This window comes from Amblyomma americanum, chromosome 9 (genome assembly GCF_052857255.1).
Source record: "Amblyomma americanum isolate KBUSLIRL-KWMA chromosome 9, ASM5285725v1, whole genome shotgun sequence".
Classification (NCBI taxonomy): domain Eukaryota; kingdom Metazoa; phylum Arthropoda; class Arachnida; order Ixodida; family Ixodidae; genus Amblyomma; species Amblyomma americanum.
In genome coordinates, this window is record NC_135505.1 from 131837178 (window position 1) to 131858526 (window position 21349).

Genomic DNA, 21349 nt, shown 5'->3' on the forward strand with positions numbered 1-21349 from the left:
TAGGATGATGATGTTCTCGCAAATGACCTTCATGTGTCCTTGAGAAGGTGGATGCGCATGGAAACGACAAGCAAGCTTGACAGCAACTTGGTGATGCAGACACATTTCCGAGAAAACACACTCTGCAAGGTGGTAACCTGTGGCATGGGACTCGTCTTTAATTATGCAGTCGTCGCAACCATGAATGTGGATACGAAAGACTTCAAAAATGTTCCAAATGGAAATCAACAAGAGAATGCGTGTCACACACAGTACACTCAGTGAAATCACTCCTTTGCTTTCTTGGCATCTTTACACTACATACAACTGAACAGGTCCTATGTACACTGAAACACACTGCATGTTAAAAGCAATGCAGATGTGTTCGAGAACGAACTGAAAAAAAGAAAAAAAAGTGCCAGCAAGGAAACCTACAAAGTAAAATCAATGTAGGTGTTGTATCTTTTTCTCTGTTTTGCCATGATGGCTTTGCCTGTGCTAAAACTTTCCTGCTTACCTCACTGCATGACTAAACAGCGCGCAGAGAAGCTGAAATGAACGTAAGCTTCCAAATCTGATAATATTACATTACTTTGTTTTTTCCTTAGCCTGTACAGGCAAACAAAATCCAACCATATGTATTCCTAACTAATGAAATTGGAGCCTGTACCCAAAAGCAAAATGACAGTTCACATCTGATGGACAGGTAGTTCAGATCATGGCTCAAAAAGAAAGAATCAAATGCATAGAAAACCAGTTTCTTTTTGTCTTTCTACGTCCAAAATATTGTTTAATTTAAATAGAATGCACCCTTTGGTTCAAAATCCTTGCCACACTTTCAGAACACCTAAATACCCTTGTTCCTAAACTGCAAAAAGCCTAACCGCGAAACAAAAACTCTGGCTCAGCCAAAAAGAACAACTACAAAAACGAGCAAAAGCTGTTTTTGACCAAATAAAACAATAAGGCTTTCTGGATAGTGTATACACCAAAAACAATGTACAAAAAGCCTGAGGGAGGGAGGGGGGGGGGGGGGGGGGGGGGGGGGGGGTGGGGGAGGGGGGGGGGGGGGTGGCGGGGGGGGGGGGGGCGAGAAAAAATCTTTTTACATCACAGTTCTGTGACAAAAAGGTGGGTGCTTACTTTCCTCTCAAATCACGTGAGGCAGTTTTTTTAAGTTCACAGCACACCACAGCACTTTCTAAATCACTGCACTTGTTTTGTTTTTGTTTTTTCATTATCCTGCGAGAGGAAGCACGGCTTCCCTGGACACTGGCGTCAACACACTCGCTGAAGTAGTTTTCTGTAAAGCACACTTTTTCTCGCATTTTTTTTCTCACTTATTTTTTGGCAAATGAACACTTTACACAGCAAAGATGAGGGGGAGGGGGAGGGTTAATCCCCCACAGGGAGACTTGACACACTAGACGCGACCAAAAAAAAAACAGTGAGACAACTGGCCTGCACGGCCGTGACAGTGGCGGCAATTGAGACGCAAGTCACTCATTCTTCTTTAGTTCCTCTGGCTTCTCTGCAGCTGCAACGTCTCCTTCGGAAGGTGCCGGTAGTGCACCGTTGGGTTGTTCCCCTCCGGACGCCCCAGCGTCGTCGACGGCGCTTGTTCCGAACTCGTTGACTCGCGTTGGATCCACACGGTAGATCCAGCGTTGGTACAAGAATATTAGAAAAACGATGTCTGAAAAGACAAAGAAACAGCCAGACCCGATGTTTTCCAACCATCAGAAACATCCAAGAATCTTCCAATCTGTTCAATGGGGTACAAAAACATTTACTAATGACAAACCGACTTCATAAAAATGTCGATTAGCATCTCTTGGCACAAGAGCTGAACAGCTCCTTTTCAAGAGCTCGCAGAATTCAGCCCACATTGGTACTGTCCTTAGCACGGAAGAAACTTTGCAACACATCCAGTTCGTCGACGGCAATGGCGAAAGTAACCAGGATCACTTTCGCATTGTTTTCGGATGCTTTACCCCCTTGTACCGCTGCAATGCAGAAAAGCCGCTGTGGCGGCTGACTGTTGCAGCGTTTTTGCTTTCGTGCTGCATTCCTAGGTGTTAATAGTCGTTACGTAGATTGGGTTTGGGCTTATGGGGATTTAACGTCCCAAAGCGACTCTGGCTACGAGGGACGCCGCAGTGAAGGGCTCCGGATTTTTTCGACCACCTGGGGTTTCTTAATGTGCACCGACATCGCACAGTATGCGGGCTTCTAGTATTTCGCCTCCATCGAAACGCAACCGCCGCGACCGGGATCGAACCAAAGTCTTTTGGGTTAGCAGCCAAGCACCATAAACACTGAGCCACAGTGGAACACTAAGGAGTACGAATAGTAGGTATTGGCAGCAATCGGTGCATGAAATAAGATTCAACCATAAAAATAAAGACACATATAATAGCACAAAAACTATGGCAAAGAACATCATTTTTGAAACCAGGAATGTAAGGTTAAGAGCAGTGCTGATGTGCAAGGATTTAGGTACAGTCTTTTTATGCACAAATAAAAAAGCAGCAAAGTGCAATCTCTTCACAGGAGTTTCACAAGCCGGGAGTACATGCAAGAAAATTCCTTGAGGGGCCAATGAAGACGGCTCCGTCATGTCTCTGTTCTTGGCAAAAATCAACAGCTGTTTCTTTCATGACTCTGTCCGGCTGCACATAATTATTTCATAGCCGACAAGGGTGGAGTTATAACTAGAATCATTCCAATTTAAGCTCGGAACACTGGTGATGATTTCCGGTCTCCCATATCTGCTTAATTTAAATTTCCTCGAGCTTAGTTTTCCTTTCTGTGTTCATGAACAGTAAAACTCCACTAGTGGCAGGAAAGTACAAGTTGCCTAAATATTTGCATGCGCAATCCTTCATCTCCGTTTTATGCAGCGAAAGACAAAAAAAAAATCGCACCTGTCGCTTTAGCCTGCTTGTGAAAACGGCCAATGGGGGGCGACGCCCATCTCATTCTTTCATTTCAGTCTCGCTTTTAAGTGGATGGTAGCAGCATTTTTGTAATTAGAGGCTCGTAACCCATCAACCTAAAACTAGTGCCCCTTAAAAGCTCACCGTCTCTGAAGCAGCCGAGCCGGTACATGGTGGGCATCTTAATGACGAACGCAAAGATGTCGTCGATGAAGGTGTTGAGAAACTTGTACGTCAGCATGCGCCAGGGCAGGTGCGCCACCGACTTGAGCTTGTAGTTGATGAACAGCTGCGGCGTCATCATGATGAAGCCTGCAAGAGCAGAAACGGCAGCCATTTTTAAACACTGGAATTCGCACATCCTCTGCTAGTTGCTTGGAAACCGTGCGCTCTAAACAACTATACGAGACGTTGGTACCTGCCACCTCAAATCCTACAGGTACCAATAAAGCATGCCAGGATGTGCTCCAAACAGTAGAGAGTACCAGAACAATAACAAGAATGGTGCGCAAGTTGCTACCCAGCTCATTTCAGCACGTCGCTTCCATTGTGCCAAATTTTCGCAGCCAAGAATTTCCCTGTTTGCTACTTTACACTTTCAGTTTTTCATAATGTGTATGGGCTTATGGGGGTTTGACGTCCCAAAGCGACTCAGGCTATGAGAGGCGCCATAGTGAAAGGCTCCGGAAATTCCGACCACCTGGGGTTCTTTAACATGCAGACATCGCACAGCACACGGGCCTCTAGAATTTCTCCTCCATCGAAATTAGACCGCCGCGGCCGGGACTGAACCCGCTTCTTTCATGTCAGTAGCCGAGCGCTCAAAATATTATTACCCAATGAATAAAACAACCTGAAATGAAAAGTGATTATGATCAAAGTGCACAAAACCTGCAAAGCTTTGCTTTTTTTTTCTGTGCGCAATGAGAAGTTCTTTACCTTTTTCTTTGAGGCTGCTTTCATGCACGGATGAACAAGAAGGACCATGGACAAAGCCAGCACGACAAGGGGAATGTCGCTACCTTTTCAGTATAGAAGGACCTTATGTGTAAGCCTCATGTGCAACCAAAGCAGGACATGTAACGTGAGGGCAAGATAACTGACGATCACTCCAGGTTAACAGAGTGCATTCCACGAGATGGCAAACATAACAGGGGATGGCAGAGAGTCAGGTGGGTGCATGAGATTAATAAGTTTGCAGGGGGATAAGGGGCCGCAGTCAATGCAGGACAGGGTTGTATGGAGGCTAGCATGGGAGGTCTTTCTCCTCTCGTGGATGCAGCTGAGCCACTGATGATGATGATGATGTGCAGGCTTGTCACGACCGAAGGTAAGCACTTCACTCACCGAAGGTAAGCAGGAAGCCATACATGGCACCGAGCACCCACGAGTACCAGCTCTTGTGCTCGAGGTACATGAGCGAGTAGACGCAGTACACCGCCAGCAGAGGGAACAGCGCCCATGACAGGTACTTGAACGCCATCTGTAAGGGGGCACGAGAAGCGATGACATATTACACGCGAGTGCCAGTCTGTCTAACACATCCGCTGCACTTTCAGCCCTGCATCAGCGAAATAGACGTGCCTATGTGTGCCTCAACAGAGTTGTGACACTGTTGACGCTTACCAGGTCGTACTCCCGTGTCGATGACTCGACGTAGGTGCACTTGTCTGTCATGCGAATCCGCGGGAATACCCCGAGGAGCTTGTTTTCCCTATCCACTGATATGTTCACCACCTGCAAGCATAGTGAAAAAGTGCACACATGTGAAATATGGCAACGTTCTTGAGAAAGTAGCATCGGCCATTGGAGCACAGAGGCTAGCATGCTGACAGCAGAGAAGCGGTGTGCTCTTGTGCATTCCATATTTATATAAAAACGCATTTCGCGGTGGGTGCGTCTCAGCTAGATATAAAACCAGCTTATAGTGGCACTGTTGCATGCTGCGCCATTTTTTGTTCTCCAGTCCTTGTTGGTGTTAGTGCTTTTTTACTTCTGAAGTACATTCTGATGTTTCATTGAACCCCTACAGGAGCTGATCGCCACTTCTCTTCGAAAACTTTACTTTTCAGTTTAAATACTTTACGCACAGTTCACATGAGAACAGTCTATTTTGCAACCGGAAAAATTAATAATTGTTCTACGGGCATGTATTAAAGCTCATGCAAACTGTCACAATGGTTGCAAATTTTAACACAGACGCAACAGGGTTCGTGCCACAAGCACTTAATAAGGAAATTTGTTTTGTTTTTTTCAAAGATGCACATGACGCTATATGTGCAGTAAAAATTACATCGTTACGGGCAGCAAAACCAGTCTGCATGAAAATGGCGAAAGACATACTATCCAGGTTCAGAGTCTTGAGAAATATTTACTGCATTTGCTAGTTAACACAAAAAGAACACTATTTAGTGTATACCGGGTGCTAAATTCGCCTGAATCAAAGCAATCGCTGCTAGCTATTGCAAGCTCCCACGAAAAGCTCTCAATCCACAACAATTGTGTACAAAGTGTCTTAAAGGATTAATTATGTTGCACAGCGGCAGCTGTTAAGGGCACATTTCCCGCTTCTGCAGCGTTGTCGTTGTCGGCGTTAACGTTCACATAACATGATGGAGTAACGAGTTTCAAATGGCGGAGGAAAAGGCGAGAGGCACTACACTGCACGCTGCGCCACGGTTGCGTGCTGCCCTCTGGGCACAGCAGCATGAGCTAATGCTCGAGCCGTTCGCACCTCTGCACACAGAGGGCACCACTCTGCAGCACTTCGAATGGTCCATTGAGCACCACAAATAGATGCCGCTGAATCTCACATTACACGGGCATAGTGACCCGCCGACAGTTTCTTTTTTTTTTTTTTCAATACTATCACTTCATCGAAACATATACAACCCATGGGCAAAAATAGCTGAATGCTATTCATACAATAGGCTACAGGTTAGAAAAGGTTATCTTTCTTGAAATCCTCACCAATACAAGCAAGGGTGTGTCCGCAAAGACAGAACTAACAGCTTCAGCATACCTTGTGGATCTTCCAGATGTCGATGAGCAGCCCGACGAACACCGACAGCCGCACTAGCGTGTTGGTGTCGTTGTCAAAGATGTAGAGCAGCACCACGACCGACTGGAACACGTTGAAGAACACAGAGCGCACTGACAGGCCCTCCAAGCTCTTGCGGTTGCGCCAGAACTGGATGTCTATTGTGGAAAGACAAGGGAAGCGAGAAATGCATAAGCACACAAAACCAGAGATTGTTGGCTATGCTAAAGGAGAAAAAAATGATTCCCAAGGTACTAAGTACTCAGTACTGTAACAACCTTTCTGTTATGTTATTAACATCCTGATGCTGCGTGTGGGCTATGAATTTGACTACTGCACAATGGCTACTGTGGAGGAGTTAATTTTGAGGAGTAAGCCTCGCAGCAGTCGTTCAGATTTCACACACCGAACCGAGTACACCTCCAGCTCTCACTGGCCGAGCAGTCATTACCTGTTGTGGCAAACAAGTTGTGCTTGCCATGTGGCACAGAAATAACAAAATGCCACAGCCTTGATATGTACCGTATTTACTCACGTAATCCTCGCACTTTTTTTCCCTGAAAATCAACGCGAAGTTTGGGGGTGCGATAATTATGCGGGGAAAATTTTCAAGCAAATGTTTCGGAGTGTTAAATGCAAAGATGAATGGGTGCAAGATCAGGATTGTCAGGTCCGCATTTGTAAATATAACGGAAACATTACTTTCAAGCGTAACTTACCTTCGTTATGAAAGTACAGGGTGAACGTAAGCTCAAGCTGCTAAAGCACTTTATTTGCTGCGCGCAACCTCCCCGTCACTACTCGCGTTGCGTACGTCCTGCAGGCAATTCTACTCTTCATCAGAGTTCGTGTCGACACTGGAATCGATGGTTTCTTCATCTTCCGATGCTTCTTCGTCGTCCCACACCACACAGGTGGTCCTCGGTCGCATCCAGGGCATTCGAAATTCCTGTTTTCTTGAAGCTTCTGGCCACCATGTTTACATCAATCATCCCCCATGCCTCTGATACCCAGCTGCACAGCAGCTCCACGGACGGTCTTTTGATCTTGCCGCCCGGCGTCAGGGCATGTTCACCTTCGGCCATCCATTCTGCGTACAGCCTTCGGACGTTATCTTTAAATGGCTTGTTCAAAGATACGTCAAGAGGCTGTAGCATTGATGTGAGGCCGCCGGGTATAACAGCCAGGTCCGTGCGCAGTTCCTTGAACTTCGCCCGAACCGACTCTTGAAGATGGCCCCGAAAGCTATCAAGCACGAGGAGCGACGCAAAAAGAAGCGCTCCCAGTCGCCGCCCCCACACAGTCTTCACCCAGTCCACCATAAGGTCCGCGGTCATCCACCCCTTTTCTTGGATGCGCACGTGTATACCAGGGGGGAGCTTTCCTTTCGGGAGGGTCTTCCGCTTGAAAATGACGTACGGTGGGAGCTTCCGCCCGTCCGCCGTCACGCCTAGCATGACCGTGCAGCTCTGTTTTTCGACACCTGTAGTCCTGACGTGCACAGTCCGAGCGCCTGTCTGTTCGATTGTCCTGCTGCTGGGCATATCGAAATTCAGCGGAGTTTGGTCCGCGTTCCTTATCTGGGAGAGCAAGAAGTTTTTCTCCTGTCGGATCCTTATAACGAATCGATGGAAGTCCACTATTTTCTCTTCATAGGCTGCGGGCAGGCGCTGGCAAAGCGTCGTTCGCCTCCTGAGCGAGAGTCCATTGCGCCGCATAAATCGTGTGGCCCACCCGTTAATAGCGCGGAAGTCTTGCACCGGGATTCCCTCCTTTCTTGCGATTACGAGCGCCTGGTTCCGTATCAAATCAGTCAACACAGCACACCCATCCGCTCGTCGAGCCTTGATATATTCCAGTAAAGAGGATTCGACGGCAGGAAATTTCCCAGTCTTTGGTCCACGGAAGGCCCGGCGCGTCTTACCAGTCGTCTTGAGTTCGTCGTGCTGCCGTCTCCAATACCAGACGCAAAACTCGTTGACGCCGAAGTGTCTGCTGGCGGCGCGGTTGCCATGTTCCAACGCATACTCAATAGCTTTTAGCTTAAAAGCAGCTGTGTAGCTTGCGCAGCGTCCCATGGCGAAGCAGCACAAAGAGCACGGTGCAACATGCAAACAAGGCAAACGAGGCCTACGAGACACCGGAGAGCTGGAGACACCTTCGCAAAATGGCGTAGTGGTGGTGAGTGGATGAGCGGTAGCGGCGGTGGTAGCGGATGATAGCACAGTACCGCCGCCTAGTAGCACGCACGCCCAACAATGGCAGTTAGTTGTGGCCGCAGTCAATAGATGGCGATCGCTACGACAAGCAGACGGCTCGCGGCAGTAATTTTGGGGGTGCGGTGATTATGCGGGGAAAAAAAAATTTTGCAGTTTTTGATAGCCAATGTGGGGGGTGCGAGCATTACGCGAGTGCGAGCATTATGCGAGTAAATACGGTATATATGGTTGTAAAAATCCAAGGCAGCAGGGCATAGTCTTCTTTTCTATGACTAGACAGGTTTCAGACTAACCTCTCGGGCCTGGCCTCGCATTCTCCTGCTCTTACAAGGTCATTCATCTTGAAACCATTTTATAGTGGTCTATTTTCATTTTTTTTAACCATTCATCAAGAATCATCCATCCTGATTCACCTTCACGAGCAGATTTCGAATGCACAGTATAATCACAGTTGCTCAGCCAGTCCATGAAAACAACAGGCCTATTTCCACAGTTGCCCAGTGAATTCACGGAGTAAGTAAAATAACATTTCCACACTCAGTTACGAAAAGACAGGAAAACTGCTGGATATGCCAACAAAATTACCAAAAGAAACTGTCAAAGATGCCACAAGAAACTCGCTTCAAGCCACCCATCTTCTCTGGCATAGTTATGAGCAATGGTGTGACTGCATGTTCACAACTAACCGTGTGGCTGACCGACTAGTCGTGGCAAAACTGAGGTCATGGCACTAGATCGCACTAGCTCTGGCAGAGGCTCTAAGGTCAATCTACCCCTGTCCTATAGATGAGCGAAAGACCATCTTCACATAGCAGTGACTCAATGGGTGCACCCTATTTTAACCCCACCAGTCCGTTTTGTTTCAGGGCAGCACATAGTGCTGGGGCGCTCAAACTTCCTCCCTCCCCACCAACCACTACATGTACTACACCCAGGACAACCACGGGCACCCCAGCAGCAAACAGTACGAGGGGCACCCTCGTAACTCTCACTGATCCTAGGACCGCACATAAAATCAAATCACCCTCACTCGGCCCCTGTTCCATATCTCAGCTCGGATAAAAACTATTCCGTTTCACAACTGACCTGGCTCAACTACAGCAATTTTTAAGCACATTAGGGATATCCTGCATCCCAAATGCCAAACTCAGTGTTCGATCAACTCTCACTCGTCTCGGCTAAACATGGCCACTCCCGAGGCTGTCATCAGAGATACCCCGTCTCTGCCCTAGCCGCTCACCACTCTTGAAGGCGAGGAACTCGAATACGCTGTGCAGCAGGGAGACGACCACCGTGATGGCCAGCAGGTAGGGGGAGGTCTCCAGGAAGGCCTCCTTGAGGGAGTCCTTGTCCTCTTCCGACTCCTCCATCAGGTCCTGCCCGAAGAAGGAGAGTGACCGCATGCCCTGCGCCACGTACAGCTGCCACCGGAACATGCTCAGCGGCTGGAAGGTCAGCTGCAGCTCCAGCCACCTGCACAGCACCACCAAACACCATGTCAAACCTTGTGCTAGTGCTGGGGCCATTTAAGGTAGTCCTGGGGGACAAAGCAATCGCACCGAGGCAGCACAGAAAAGGGGACAAGCATGCCTCGCCTGCCCCGAGTTCAGTGAAACTGGATTCACGGCAGGATTCAGTGAAACTGAATTCCGTGTGGCTATGAAACAAAGGCCTCTCTGCCAGACCAATCTCCAAGTAGCCCAGTCGAAGCACTAGTCATGAGTCGCCCTCTCCGCCCCGTTTGTATCTCGGCAAACTTAGTCTGACCACTATATTCAATTCTCTTCTACTCTATGACTTGGTTATCGCACCAGTTATCTGTTCTGCATGTTACATGTCCTGCCCATGTCGATTTCTTCCATTTGATTTCAGCTAGGACATCATTTACTCAGGTTTATTGTCTCACTATGCTGCTTTCTTTCCGTCTAATTGTTGCACATGTGACACACTGCACAGTCTTCAGTTTCATTTTCCCATAAGTGAATGCTGGCATAGAAAATAATTAAACGCCTTTCTTTCCAGGAGGTCTGCACGAAAATAACAATGACTTATAATTTACTGCTGTAGAGGAAAGACAACCAAAAATAAGGAAAACAAAAAAATTGACAAGCAGACTGCTCAGCTTCAGGACTGCAGAAGTGCCAGGTCTGTGCCCTTGCAACCATGCTGCGTGTTAAAGCAGCTTAAACAGGGCTTTCCAAATTCATACAGTAGAATCTCGATCATACAAATCGCGCGAGGTCATGAAAAATATATCATTCAAAACTAAAAAAACGAAGAAAAAAAAACTTGTTTTTGGCTGACGGGGTTTACTAACAACCATGCGCCACCGCTGGCTCAAGACATCGGCACTGTCAACAGCTAACTTCAATTTGCCCTCGTCATCCATTAAGGAAGTCAAAAGGCACTGACAAATATCTTATAGCTAATGCATCGCATGGTAAAACTATCCAGTACAGTATAAACCATTCCTCCTAGAACTGAAAGGAATTGCCCCAGTGAAGCTTACTCTGTAGTTTCATTGATGGCCTGGTAGTCCCGTATCAGGTTCCAGTAGTCGTTGATGTAGACGATGGGATAGTACTTTCCTGTCACTGGTTCAAACTCCACATCTGTAAGGGGGGGATACATGGAAAAGACCCGCTACATGCAACAACTACGCAAAAAAAAAAAGTGGAGCTTCCGAAGTTACACAACTGAAAAACAATAAACTTCTCTGTATAGTATTCTGCGAGATTGCAGGTCATACAGAAGTAGACGCTAAATCCGCATGTACGAACAAGAACTGCAGAAAAAGCATGATTTCTTTGCAAAAAACCAGCAGGTGGCAGTTACAGGCACCAAAGCCACTCGACGCTCAGAGAAAAATATGTGGCGTTTTTCATCATGGCACAGTGAAAAGCAGGCTAATTTAAAAAGAGAACGTTCTTGGAATTTTTACTCGCAGCATGCTGTCCACTGCCTCATAGCAGCCCTGAACTGCACCTTTGTCGATAAAAAGTAATGCCTCATAATGGCGCGCTTGCAAAGTGCAAAACAAAAGCGGATACGTTGAAGGTGGAACGTTCACGATTTGAAACTTTGATCCGCCACTTTTGCTTGACTTGCATTACTAGAACTGAGTGTAATCCACTTCTGTAGTACCCCATGTGCTTTTTTTTACAACCAGTTTTCTGCATACCTGACGAATTTCGTACACTCTCTAGAGAATTCCGCATCTTATGAAATGGGCCCATTCCCTGACCTACTACCCTGCACTGGGAGAGGAGGGGCAGGTCCAGAATTGTTTCAACAGTTTTCTAACTCTTTGGATTACATCTTTCGCTCCGACAGACTGCTCGCTTGCGTGATTATGGCGCATTCAAAACCTCGTCCTCTCAGGTCACACTAGAGGCCTCCCACTCGGTAAAAGGACAACCAAGGAAGGATGCAGATCATTTGGCTCACACTGATCGACGGGCATGGGCACCTGGCCTGGAGTCCACGGGGTGTGGTCGTCGATGATGTTGACGGTCAGGTTGGGGTGCCAGTGGGACAAGATCTCTTCCTTCATTGCTTCTGCTTTCTGCAAGAGATGGCACGAATTAAGAAATCTGAATACAGGCTAGTCTATGAAAACCGGAACAGAAAGCCTCTTTTACTAACAAGATTCACTCGCAAGAAATGAGGAGCCTGCCTGCACTAACAGGAGAACCAGAGGCTCCCAAACCGCACTACTAACAAAGCTAAGAAAAGACCTTTTTCATCACACAATGAGGAGATATTAGGATTGGATACTTAATTATTACACTCTACATATTGCTTACAAGGAGGCCATGAACAGTAAAGATAATGTGTGCAGTTGATATGCACAGGCACCTGTGATGTATTGTAAATGCTTTCGTAAGGTCACTAAGACACATCAGTGTTTGACGCACTGCTGAAGATGTGTGTGCAACAGACACTAGGGAGTTGATCATATGCATGGATATGCATAATGAATCGCCACTAACGCCAGCAGTTTCCCCAAGATGTTTGCGATGCTGCAATGTGCATGTGAGGGAACCCAAGGCACATCTTGAGTCTTTGGATTGCGTTAAGGATGACCACTATTTTTTTCGAAATAACATGTGCCCAAAGCCGATTTGTGTTGGGGCCACATGGTGGTGTCACACAGGAGCCACTCACTTCACCGAGTCTCATGTTTGTGGCTAATGGAAGGCACACGAAGCTTTTGCTCCGTCTAAATATATCTGTACCAAAAAATTCTAGCGATGAAATGCCGCAAATTTCAGGACTGATTTTGAATTCGGGCAGCTGCCAAGCTTTACGAGTATGCTTAGCTTGGTCACCATAGAGACAATACGTCAGAAAGCACGAAAAGTTCAAACAGATTATTGTTTCTGGTTCAAAAAACAGGCTGCAAAGTACTGACTATTAATAAATGACATTTTTTTGGAGATGCAAATGGTGATGAAGATTTAAAAAATAGCAGCAAACTTTTAAAAGAAAAAACTGGAGTTTTTTCTGCCTTGTCTGACTTTACCAAAACTTTCACCATATGTTCTCCACAGTTTTCTGGTAATTTTAAAAATGATTACTTGTACTCAGTTGTCTGCTAATTTAAGAAACGGTTACTTGAACTCAGTTTTCTGGTATTTTAAAAAACGGTTGCTTGTACTCAGTTTTCGGGTAATTTAAAAAACTGTTACTTGTACTGGAGCACGAGGGGACTTCAAGGAATGTGGTGTGATTATCAAGGAAAAATATTTTAAAAAACCCCAGAGTCTGCCTTTATGCTGAGTGTTTTAGTTCTTGGCCAGAATCGTTCTGCACGTCACACAATCCAAAAAGCACCGAAGACATTCCTTGATAATAAGGATTATGAACGCGCATTATATGCTGCAAAAAAACAACGATGCATATAAGAAGCATGAACACTTTTATCTGTCTACTTTCTCTTTTTAACATCTCTCTTCTTAGCCTTAAGAGATGCTGCATTCAATGAACACAAGCCTGGTGCTGGATTCCCCCAATCCTAAAGCTTTCCATCTTCACAAAAAGCACACTAATCCCCACAAACACCTAATTATGCGATGATATAAAAACCTATGCAAACACTGTGCAGTCAGTGCCCACAGCTGCCAGCCATTCAATGCACATCCTTGGTAAATCCTTGGGCCATGCAATTTTATTTCGAGCCATATATACAGAGCACTTCATACAGTGGGCCTAAAGACCAAAATTTATTTAATGCCAAATGCAATGCTTCTCCTCGCCCTACGGGAATTTAGAGCTTCAGAGGTGTTGGAGGTGGTTCAGAAAAGAGCCAAAAGGCAAACCCTTTGGCCCAAAGACTTTTGACGGAGGCTGTACCTGTATTGCCAGCATCAAACAGCCTCAAGACCAACCTATGTCGCCTTCCTCAAATGATCTGCTTCTTGGACACATGAGACATTATTTGTAACGTGTGATTTTAGACGCAGTGCTCAGCTAAATTGATTCTCTCGTGGTGAAGAAGTAGTTCTAGTACTCCTTATATACATTTCCACTTTCGTTATGAAACAAAACGTCACTTTTTTCTACTCGACCTTCGAAAAGAAAGAAAACATCGGCCACCAATGCCCTGCACTCTGAAGATCAAATCCAGCCGCCGTCCTAACTTCTTTCAAGATATGAACCAACTAGCCCAAATCAAAGTACTTCTCCAGCACAAGAGCTTTCTTTGAATAAGAAAACCCGAAACCTAAGCCAAATAGGCATAGACTTGGTGGGTTCAGTTGCAAATCCGAAGTTATTCCTCTAACTGCCCTCATGTTGCAGTTTATTACACAGGTCCTTTGCATCCTTTTCTTTTATTGCCTAACCTATTCTATAGTCTATTCCACTGGGTGAACACATTTTCATGCAATTTTCTGTCCCTTTTTCTTTTTGATTTCTTTCATACTCCATCGTCCTATCACACCTTAAAGGGTCCCTGAAATGATTTCGATGGACATATTCTAGTGCAACAGATCTGTAGAGGTGGCCTTCGTGGGTATTCACATTAAATTTGAAAGCTCTGCAATAGACCCTATAATTTAGAAATGATTTTAAAAAAAATCGCTGCTCGCGGTAGCTAGCCATCGATTAGGGTTACATACCTCGCCGAACGTCCCCTACCCTGATGAAGTCAGTGGGCAGAAGCGCCAGCCTTCAAGCTCACCCCGTCTGCCCATCGAAATCACTCTAAGTCGCTTTAACTATGATTCTGCCGGTCCTGACAGAACCTCACCATCTTTGGCATGCAGTGTCTCACTGACACTAACGGTGAAGCCAAACAGGCAAGACGTACCTCAATCATTTCTGGGGTGGCGGCCGTTTCTCCAGTCAGCAAGTTTTGAGTCCGTTTGTAACGCAGTTTCTTGTATTTGTTCAGCTCTGGAAGAATGCCAAAGAAAGGAAAAAGATTTGCTCAGTATGTCATAAAAACAAGTCCTCCATCACACAAACCAGCAAAGTCTGAATGGGATGAGGTATGAAGTAACCGCATGCTGCCAGCAGAAGTGGGATTTTTTTAAAATCTCAAATATTTCATACTTCATGCCAACAACAAGGATGGAACATCATAGAGGCAGTTCCATAAGAGATTTCCTCACGTGCTACAAATGAACAACAGACAAGCTGAGTCACAGATGAAAGCCTGCGTATCCTAGTACATGTTGTGGCCATCCCTAAATGTGGACATCCTAAATGTTTAAGACATGGAGAAAAAAACAAAAGAAATCTATCCCACCAGTGTGCTAAGTAACTAGTAAGTAAAAAGCTTGCACTGCACTGAAATCTTCAGATGTGGACTGGTGGACAATAGATGTGGACAATGCCTATGTGCAAATTTTATTTTACCTGAGAAAAAAAAAATCAGGAATTCCTATACATTCTATTCCAAAGGTTCCAAAATGTGACCACAATGACTACGAAGCTGCAGGGCAATCCACTTGTCCCCACTACAAACCAGTTCACATTTTTAAACATGCTGAGGAAAAACTCCACTACTGCTCTCGAGCTAGCACGAAAAAAAATGAACACAGCCATTCCACCAAAAAGAACAAGCAAATCCACTTTTGCCATAAGTGCGTTGGCCTGGGAACTTTTGTAACAGCAAGTACAAGGAGTTGTGTCATTACATGATTGAAGTTTCACCTCTCTTATTCAAACTTTAGCTGCATCAAAAATGTAACCAGTCTGCATTACAGAATTCTTGATTCCATTAAACAGAAACCACTGTATGTGCCTTCACTGAGCGCAGAGGCTCTGGACACTCACGTTTTTTGCGATAGACGGTGTGTGTCTTGGAGTAGTCCTTTCCAGCCTTGGGATCAGGCGAGTAGCCATTTAGCACGAAGTAGACGTGGAGAAAGATTGTACCGTTGTTCTTCACTTTCTGGAGTAAAGAGGAAACGGAAAGCCTTTAGTTTCTCTCTGCTGTGGGGCTAAGAAATACTACTAGTTCATATATCACCGACAGTAGGTGAGGCAGCCCGCACTTGATTTGCACAAAGAAGGCTTAGCCACATTGTAGTTAGGCACATTTAGTGTTTGTATCACATCTCCTGCCCCAGTGTTCAGAAGATGAATGCCAGCACTCGGATTTTTTCTTGGTGCAACTTACATAGCGCTGTCATTAGAGGGATTTTAAATTTCACTTCTGTTCATGTGTTCCTTGAAAGTTCAACAACACTCGCTGCTTCTAGAACATTTTACATCAGCACATAACTAGCCCGCCTACACTTTCTTGGTCTGGATGTCTGTCCCATTAATTAATTAACTGAGGTGAACAACGTTTATGTTCTAGGTGCCTCTCATATCTGCGGATAGCAGCTTGTTTAATTCGATTATCGTGACAAGAACAATCAAGTCATACTCTTATGAAGCATCAGTATTAGTGTAAGGTGGTGCCTTACATGTTAAAGGCATTAGTGGTATTGGGTAAGTTTTGGGATACTGATCACGCACCTTTCTACTTGTAGAAAAACAAAATTTTGAGTCAGATTTCTCAATAAAAAGTTTACATTTTTGTCGCAGAATTCAGACTCGACGTTAAGCATGTTTGCTACAGAGTAAATAAAGCAGAAGTTGACGACTTGCCTCCGATGGCCTGAACCTTGTGTTTTTCGTGTAGGTGGCATCGCCGTTTGGACCACCAAACCAGTCGCCATAAATGATGCCTGTCTCCTTCCACACCAGAGCGTCTGGGTCATCGAAGCGGTCAAAGGTAGAGTCCTCCGAGATGTACATAAGCATGTCCTGAAGTCGGAAGAATGACAGTAAAATTAAACCGACAAATATTCCATGGCTTCCACATTTCATGCAGTAACAGCATGCAACAGGAACTGTGAACTAAGATCAGAATCAGACTTATCCAGCCTCATGAGCCCACCTGGAGACAAAAAATAAAAATCAAATAGGTAGGCATTACCCAAGTGTGTCTAAAAAAGCCTATACCGGCCACTAGCTTACAGATGAGCTGCTCTCATAAGTACCCTTGTGTCGCAAAGGCCCTAAATGAAAAACACTAGCCCCATCAAGTCTGTATGTATAGGTTACACAAAATAAAATGAGAGAGAGAGGAACGACTTTAATGATGCTTCCACAACTGTAACCAGGCAAAACCACTCGACAATAATTGTTTCCAAATCGCTTTAGCAGGTCCAATTGCATTTCGGAACCTTTCAACGGCCACTTTCTTTCTCTGAACCACCAGGCACTTGAACACAAAAGTTTGCAGTGACCAACGCATAGAATTCCTCCCTGACAAAAAAAAAAATTCCAGTGTTAAAGGGGCCCCGAAACACATTTTCAGTGCATTGTTTTGCCTATTGGTTGCATAGAATGAGATATAGTGATGCTTTTAGCATCGGCCGTACCACGTATACTGTGGCTTTTAATATTTTAATTAGCTCGCAAAAACAAATTCGTTGCGCTGACGGTGTCACCATACAGTGGCGGTTTTTAGCAGTGGATATGACATCACTTTGTGCGAGCTTGATGATTGGACAAAGAGCAAATATACTGCAAATTGGGTTAATAACTAGAGATACGTTTTGTCAAGTTTTTGTGTTTTATATTACATTAACAAAACCAGCTTGTTTGCCCTAGATAAAAGCACTGTAAATCAAGTAAAACAAAAACACGCCACCAGAGGCACTGGCTACTTTTTGCATCGAATCCTATGACCTAGCACTAAACACTTATGGCTACTCTCTATGTATCTGAGAGCGGCTTTGCGGAATCGATCCGATCGAGCCATTGCACTCTCTAAGCGTTCGTTTCGGTCCCAAGGAAAGATGCGTTCATTTCACATTTAGCAGGCAGTGCACATCGTCAGTTTGTGAAGAATCACCGAGCTGTGGCGCCATCTGGCGCCACATTCCCGTCAACAGCGCGCGCTCCTTGTTCGCCGTGGCCAACCAGCGCGCTAAGAGCGACGGGCGATGCTCGGTGGTAAGCAGTAGCAGTACGCGCTATGCTAAATGTGTCTGATATCTTGTGCAGGCTGTCACACCGTCACAGTATCTCGCGCTCGAGTTCGGATCCATAAGTAAGGGAATGTCACTGATCAGTGTTCCCTTCTGTGCCGTCGACGTGACGGTGAAGCATCGCTGGGTCAGCTGGGCGTTCACATGGTTGTTGTAACCATGCAAATGGCACTGCCAGCCTTGGCATGATTGAGTTACAGAGAACAAGCAACCAAGGAGTGCAAATTTCCGCCACGTGCTAAGATAGGCTGTTTTGATTGGTCGCCCTGAGTGTTGTCATTGGGAGAGTGAAATGGGAATGGGAAGCTGCATGAAAATCGAGTTGAGGGCAGCATTTTGTTTGCTTGTATTTTGAAATTTCTTCATTGAATAACTCCCATTCCTATGCATCGATTCTCGTAATTCTTTTTGAGTCAGCATCTGTGTGACATAAAGAATCCAACTGAAGCGTAACCGGCATCCATTCAAGCGGTGTTTCGCAGCCCCTTTAAAGCTTTCCTTGTTACTTAAACAAGCAGCTAATTACTAGGCAATGTTTAAAGAATTTTGATGCATAGCCCATGATATCCTACTATAGCACAACTAAAATAATAACACAACCCTCTTAAATGACAAGATGTCTCACAGATTTTATTTTCTTTTGAAATTTTTGCCGTAAATTTAAAATATTTAAATTATCACTTAGTGACAGAGCGATTTCTAAAAAAACGAGGAAAAGGTATCCATAATAAGTTATAATAAAAAATTCAGGAACCTAAACACAGAGGCAGCTTCTAATCTATGTTGATATGTCAAGGATTTTGGAAAAAATAAAAAGCATTTTAGAGTAAAAAAATTTCATGGCATGGCAGTATTTAGTCACCATGCAGGGTATTTGGAAATCTTGGAACATCATTTTTCCCAATCGAACATGACCAAAAAGCAAACATAATCGATTTGTATTCGAAATTCCAAATATTCGCAAGCCCCTGCTAATAAATCCTGGATGTGCGCTAAAAAGGATACCTGTCAACGAGCTCACCAAACTCTTGCTTCAGATAAGTTAGTCCAAAACTTCTCACCATGACAGTTCCGTTGGGGTAAAGGTTAGACGAGGGGGGTGGAGCTCCAGTTTGGCCACTCCCGCTGCCGGCCGTCTGACTGGATGGCTGGCCGCGGAAGAAGCTCGTCATGAAGTAGATGATGGCCGCACGAAACAGCAGGCCCTTGAACACCGACCAGTACGAGAAGGCTGGCTGCTGTTGCTGCTGCTGGGCATTTTCAGGGTTTCTGTCATTCTGTGCTGCAACAGCCTGAAAAAGAAAAAAAAATGTGCCTTTTACACCCTGGATCTGCACGACAAGCTAGAGAAATGAACAACATTTTGACAATACCAGAGGCAGTTTCAGTGCTTCGGTGCTTCATCCTACGGAACAAATTACAGTGGAATGCTAATGAAATAACGATAGTGTACTCCTCATCACTTACTCCACTTCTTGTGCAAGCACTAAGTTTTATTAGAATGACAAACTAGTCAAAGGATTGAGTGGATGAAGCGCACAAAAGACACGGCACATAGGCAAAGACGGACACGACACAGGCGCTTGGCTTTGATGCATGGTTTCCTATTTCGCCTTGTATAAACTTCCACTGAAATGCGATTACATAAGTGAAATTTTAAAAAAAGTCACTTCTTTTGACACTGGCACTGATCCAGCCACCTTTGCCAATTGAAGCTCGCAAAATCCGGTATTGCTTCTCACATCCAAGTATACACCATAAAAAAAAAAATTCGAGATCACTGCGGTAACCCACATTGGAGTAATACGAAAGCATTGACGCCTCCTCGGCAATCTTTGCCTCTATTTGCCTGAGACTTTATGCAATTCATCTAATTCCCACGATGCTTCGTTCCAAACTTTCAAATTTGGCGCCGCGCATTGGCTCCGCCCACACTTCTGGTCACGTGGTACTACACTGCCGGCGTTTTAAATTTGGCGCTACTTTTGCCTTGGCCACGGCCACTTTTTGCACATTTTTGGCTCTAATTAACTATTCATCCTATCGTCACCAAATTTTTTGCGCCGCATCCTCACATTATTCTCCTTCGATTATAAGCACTTTTTAGGCGTTTTCTTTCCAGTTCCTCACAATGGCTGCGGATAAGTTTTGATGACACGAAACCGCCGACATAGCCTAGCAAAGCTTTCACTTTAAAATGAAGTGCAGAAGCCCAAAGGGATTGTCAGATCTCCCTAAGGTTTTGTCTGCAAGGTTTTGAAGCAGCTCACGTGGGAAAACGGCATGACGTAGAAGCTGCTCAGCGTTTCCGCTTACAGTGACGTCACAGCTGCTGTCCGTTTCCTGCGGCGCAGCGCGTTTCGTGAACACCTGCGGCGCCGAGGCAGCGCAAGCATGTGCAGCCTGTGCAGCAAAGCACAGCTTTTTTTTTATTGTTACTTTTCAATAATCAGTGACTCGCCTTGTGTTAGTCGCTAAGGAAAAAAAAAAGAAATGAGAGTGATGAGGGATCGCCGTTCATGCACACAGAGATAACTCCAAAACACGAAAACCAACGTTGCGGCGAGTCATATCTGGGCAAGATTACCTCGCGGGTCATTTTCTTTACGAGTCACCGATAAGAACTGTGCAGCTCACGTTAGATTAACAGCCATGAGGCAGCGATATCGAAACGCACACCGGCGTGTTTCGTTTAGTGCGGGGTTTCAACGGATAACAAGCTTTACAAATAAGTATGCCTCCAGAGGCCTTGACCCAACCTCGAGAAATGCGCGACGCACGAGATCGGAGATTTTCCTCACACCCGTACATTCTCCGCCTGTTTGTCCTTCACAAAGCGAACAGAAATCTGACAGAAACCAAGCTTGCTGTTGAAGACACGGGTTTCGTGGGAAGTTGAAAACGGTACAGTTCTGCATGAATTCAGGGCGATTCTCCGGTAACACAAGATAGTACGAAACGATCACGTCATGTTTGCTGCTCTTTAAGGATCGTGCACCACAGTTACGTACCTTGTATCAAAGCGAACCTTTCGCTTCTCCAAACGCCAACGCCAGTTAACGTTACCAAATCAGCTCCGAAGCATTACGGCGAAGCATTGGACAAAGTCACGACGGCTCGCTCGGCAGCGCCAACTCCGACTGGGAAACGCCCTTTAATCCGTTCTCATTACGGACCCGGCCAAAGACGAGCAAATGAAGCATGCGCAGGAAATCGAAAGTTGACCGACACCGCTAACGGCATCGGTCAAAAAGAAAAAAAAAAGCGCAACGCCGAACTGCGGAGTCGTATATCGGGCGCTCACCGCATCTTGCGCTGGGTTCGAAACCTGGCCGTTCGTTGCGCGGACGACCGCTCGGGATTCCAACGTTTCTGTCATGGCATCGACGGTTAGGAATAGCGATCGAGGCGGTGGGCTCGCTTTGATCGCCCGCTGGAAATTCTTGAATTGGTTGCGACGACAGCAAATACCCACTGGCCCCAGCCGCAGTGAATGACTGCGAAGAGCGATCGACCCTTCCCCCAGTGTGCTCGGATGCTCTTCGGCAGTTCGCTCGCATTCGCCTAGACTTGGTGACAACCTTAATCCACGTATTACGCACTGCGCGCACCCAGAAAATAATTAAGTGCTGAAAACAGTGTTCGATAACTTTTATACAATTTTACTGTGTAGCT

The 21349-nt window shown here is 45.6% G+C and overlaps 1 protein-coding gene across 2 annotated transcripts; it reads right to left on the reverse strand.

Annotated features, from left to right (window-relative positions):
- Positions 1-133: 133 nt before the first annotated feature.
- LOC144104398 (putative lipid scramblase CLPTM1) lies at positions 134-21218 on the reverse strand. 2 transcript variants are annotated; one of them, XM_077637381.1, is made up of 13 exons: positions 20979-21218; positions 18736-18966; positions 16284-16442; positions 15462-15579; positions 14491-14576; positions 11625-11742; positions 10687-10789; positions 9418-9650; positions 5941-6116; positions 4545-4655; positions 4266-4401; positions 3063-3230; positions 134-1675 (listed from the first exon to the last, which is right to left on the reverse strand). In XM_077637381.1, the coding sequence occupies exons 1-13, from the start codon at positions 21051-21053 to the stop codon at positions 1479-1481; spliced, it is 1911 nt and encodes a 636-aa protein (XP_077493507.1). In that variant the 5' UTR covers positions 21054-21218; the 3' UTR covers positions 134-1478. The 2 variants fall into 2 exon arrangements, with proteins under 2 accessions (XP_077493507.1, XP_077493506.1); XM_077637380.1 differs by having other exon boundaries at positions 15462-15575; positions 16280-16442; positions 20979-21192.
- Positions 21219-21349: the final 131 nt, after the last annotated feature.